General features: G+C 42.6%; 1 protein-coding gene across 1 annotated transcript in view; it reads left to right on the plus strand.

The window, feature by feature from the left end:
- LOC116693377 (collagen alpha-1(XXVIII) chain) overlaps positions 1-3,458 on the plus strand; it is a 71,301-nt gene that overhangs the window by 395 nt on the left and 67,448 nt on the right. Inside the window, exons 2-4 of the mRNA XM_032522308.1 lie at positions 992-1,130; positions 1,510-2,075; positions 3,039-3,059. Of these exons, the coding sequence (XP_032378199.1) occupies positions 1,004-1,130; positions 1,510-2,075; positions 3,039-3,059 (714 nt within the window). The 5' untranslated portion in view covers positions 992-1,003. The remainder of the gene's footprint in view (positions 1-991; positions 1,131-1,509; positions 2,076-3,038; positions 3,060-3,458) is intronic.

Below are 3,458 nucleotides of genomic sequence, written 5' to 3' on the forward strand. Positions count from 1 at the left end.
GGGGGGGGGCATTTCATACATAGTAGTAGGTCAAAATGTGAGTACCCGTACTACACTGGTGCAGTAGTAGTGGTAACGTTATGGAGTATTTCAGTGGTACCAGCAGAGCAGTGGTAGTATTACACCAGAGTTATTAATGATAATAGCTCTAGTAGCAGGCATTTTAATAGCAGCCCCATTGTAGTGGTAGAAATTGTAATAGGAGATATTGTAATACTATCATTTCTAGTAATTTCAGTAGCCCTAGTGACAGAAGTTTTAGGGGTTGGGTGATATGAATGAAATTCTTTGTCATGGTTTATATGTAGTTTTTTAAAATCACAAAATCAATGCAGCCTACATGTACAGTATATTGTAGCATAAAATTGTGCAATTTATCGAATATCGATCCTCAATTACCAAAACAATGTCATTGAGAAAAACTATGATTTTGCACATTACTTTTTGCAAAGTAAACTCATATTTAGTCTGCGTGGGAATTTTCATAAAGTTTAACAGGAGAAGTATGAAGGCAAAGCCCACTGAGAATGTAACATCTTTCTAAAAGTTAACGACCAACAGTGTTAAATAGTTGTGATTTCAACATTGACCAAAATAATCTTGATGATGATTTTTACACACCCCCGGACCCCCCTAGATGACTTCTCTGGCCCGGGCTAAGCACCCAGTGTTTCAAGATCCTAACAACGCCTCTGCTTCCTTACATCCATGTACAACTCCTAGAATAGTGCTATACATCAGTCAAACAGCCCCCCCCCCCAAAAGCCGACTGAGGGATGGATGCGCCTGCTGAGGACACTCTTCTGTGAGCAGTCCTGTCTCCCTCTGGTGTCCATGTGGACTCTCCTTGCTACTCCTGACTGCGGGTGGATTTAGGTGATGCTGCATGGCTGATGTCGAAGGGCCGATGCTGTGCATCATATTGCAGAATTATACTTCACCACTAATGCTTCGTCTCTATAATCTTCCCTCCGTTTCCCGGGCTGAGCAGCCGGATTGAACCATGACCATGCGGTGGCTCCTAAAGGTTGTGATCCTCACGTTGGCCCTGTCGAGACCGACCACATGCCAGAACAGAAGGAGGAAAGGCCAGAGAGACGATAACCAGGTCATCATTAACGAGGCAAAAAGTAAGTGGTTGTTAAAAAAACTCATAAAGTGACATTTTCATGCCATGGGACCTTTAATTTCTGTTTCAATGATTAAAAAAAGTCAGATTATTGCAATTCCTACATGATCAGAACTCAAAGCCTTATGTCTCACTGTAGGTACTAAGTGTGTAAATGACTATCAATTATCGATTCATCTGCTGGTTATTTTCTAGGTTAATCCATTGATCGTTTGGTCTATACCATGTCAGAATCTAGTGAAAGAAATGTCCCTCAATGTTCAGAATGATGTGTCTAAACTTAAGCTGTCAAGCGCTTAAAAATAACAATCCAATTAATTGCATGGTTTGTGATTAAAAAATCGAAAGTCAGTGCATTTGCATGTATCAACAATGTATAGCCCTGATCTGCCCGGTGGAGATCATGTTCATCGTGGACAGTACCGAGAAAGCCAAATCTCTGCAGTTTGAGCGCCAGAAGGACTTCATCCTGCGCTTCAGCACCAAGCTGATGCAGCTGCAGTCGGCCGGCTGGCGTCTGCGCCTGCGCCTGGCCGCGCTGCAGTACAGCAGCAGAGTGTCTGTGGAGCACAACTTCCGGGACTGGCAGGACGTGGACGTCTTCCAGAGCCGCGTGGCCGCCATGACTTTCATCGGCCACGGCACCTACTCGGCCTACGCCATCACCAACGCCACGCAGGTGTTCACCCGCGAGACGTCGCCCAGCAGCCTGAGGGTGGCGCTGCTGATGACGGATGGAACGGACCACCCGCGCAGCCCCAGCGCCGTGACGGCCGCCGCCGAGGCCAAGCAGCACAACATCAGGGTGTTCACCATCAGGCTGTCGGGCCTGGAGAGGGACGGCCCCATGGGCACAAGACTGAGGTCCATCGCCAGCGCCCCCCCACAGCAGCACGTCCTCAGCCTCACCGACAGCCATCTGGACGACAGACTCTTCAAGGAGCTGGTCAGTCATGTCTGTGTTCAGGGTTGCATCAGTGGTATTCAATAATGATGATGGTTTCTCTCTGCCAAATCAAAAATCACACGTTTTATTCTTTGAACAACGATACAATATTTAGTGATATCACAAAGCCATGATTTCAGTTCAGTTCTGGGTCCTGTGACCTATACGAGATGATACATATTAACACATCTGTTACATTTGTATTTATTCACTAAAAAGCAAATACAATATGATAAGACAATGTCATTACTAAGCTCTTCCAGTCATTTTAATTAAAACAAACTACTCCTTTTAGTAAAAAGAATATATGCAAAGTAGGAATTTCAAAATAAAGGTGACCATATGTATCAATGTTTTCACTTTATATCAATAATATTGGATGGTTGAGGATTGAAACAAAATATCGTTACACCACTCACGTCCACTAGCATTCATAAGGAGAGCAGAGTGTATCTATACTCAGACCATAAAACAAGCAATGAAATGTAGGATTATATACACATACTGTATGCTGTACCAGGGGGTACTTCTGCAGTTGCCAGGGGTTACGGGGAAAGGTTGTAGAGTTGAGCTACTCTACTCTACAGTCTTTCAACTAATTTGAAAAAAATTGAAATTAGGACTTGATGGAAAGAATATAGAAAGAAAGAGGAAGGAGACAGATATCCGGCCAGAAATATATCGATATAACTAGGCTCATTCAGACCATTAATAACACTACAGAGCACTATGTTGCCACTGAGGTAAAAGCTTTGGCAAAACATCCAAAGTTGTTTGGCAAAACAAATGCAAAACCTTTTCCATTGAAATACAATGAAAGTTTAAAAAAAGTTTTGTTTTGACAACTCACGGTACCTGAGAATATAAATGACACATGAGCACCTCTAATGTTTGTGGTTGTGTTGGTCCCTGCAGGACGGGACTATGAGTAACTGTCCATCTTCCTCTCTTTTTTTCTTTCAGAACACAATGGTCAAATCTGGGGTAAGTACCATGAGTCTTAGAACTAGAGGTCAAGTCTCAAGTCTCTGAGCTTGAGTCTATTTTGCAATAAGCAGTTTTTTGTATAGACAGTGTATGAAGTTTTTAAAACTAAAGCTTATAATGAATGGCATAGCAGCAGCAGGTGTGATCAACCTGAGAGGTCAAGGGAGAGAGACCCTGTGCTGTTGGCAGAAGAGCCGTGGACTGGGATTACTCCGAACAGCATGCATGGAAATCACTTCCAATATAATAAATATCTGGCTTTTCCCTGATACTCTGAAGTTGCTAAATTTGTCGCAAGTCACTTAAAGAAAAGAAGGTTTCAAAAAATGTTAAATCTAAGGAGGCATCCTTATGTCATATCATTATTTACTCACATTATTATTATTATTATTATTA

Source organism: Etheostoma spectabile, chromosome 8 (genome assembly GCF_008692095.1).
Source record: "Etheostoma spectabile isolate EspeVRDwgs_2016 chromosome 8, UIUC_Espe_1.0, whole genome shotgun sequence".
NCBI lineage: Eukaryota > Metazoa > Chordata > Actinopteri > Perciformes > Percidae > Etheostoma > Etheostoma spectabile.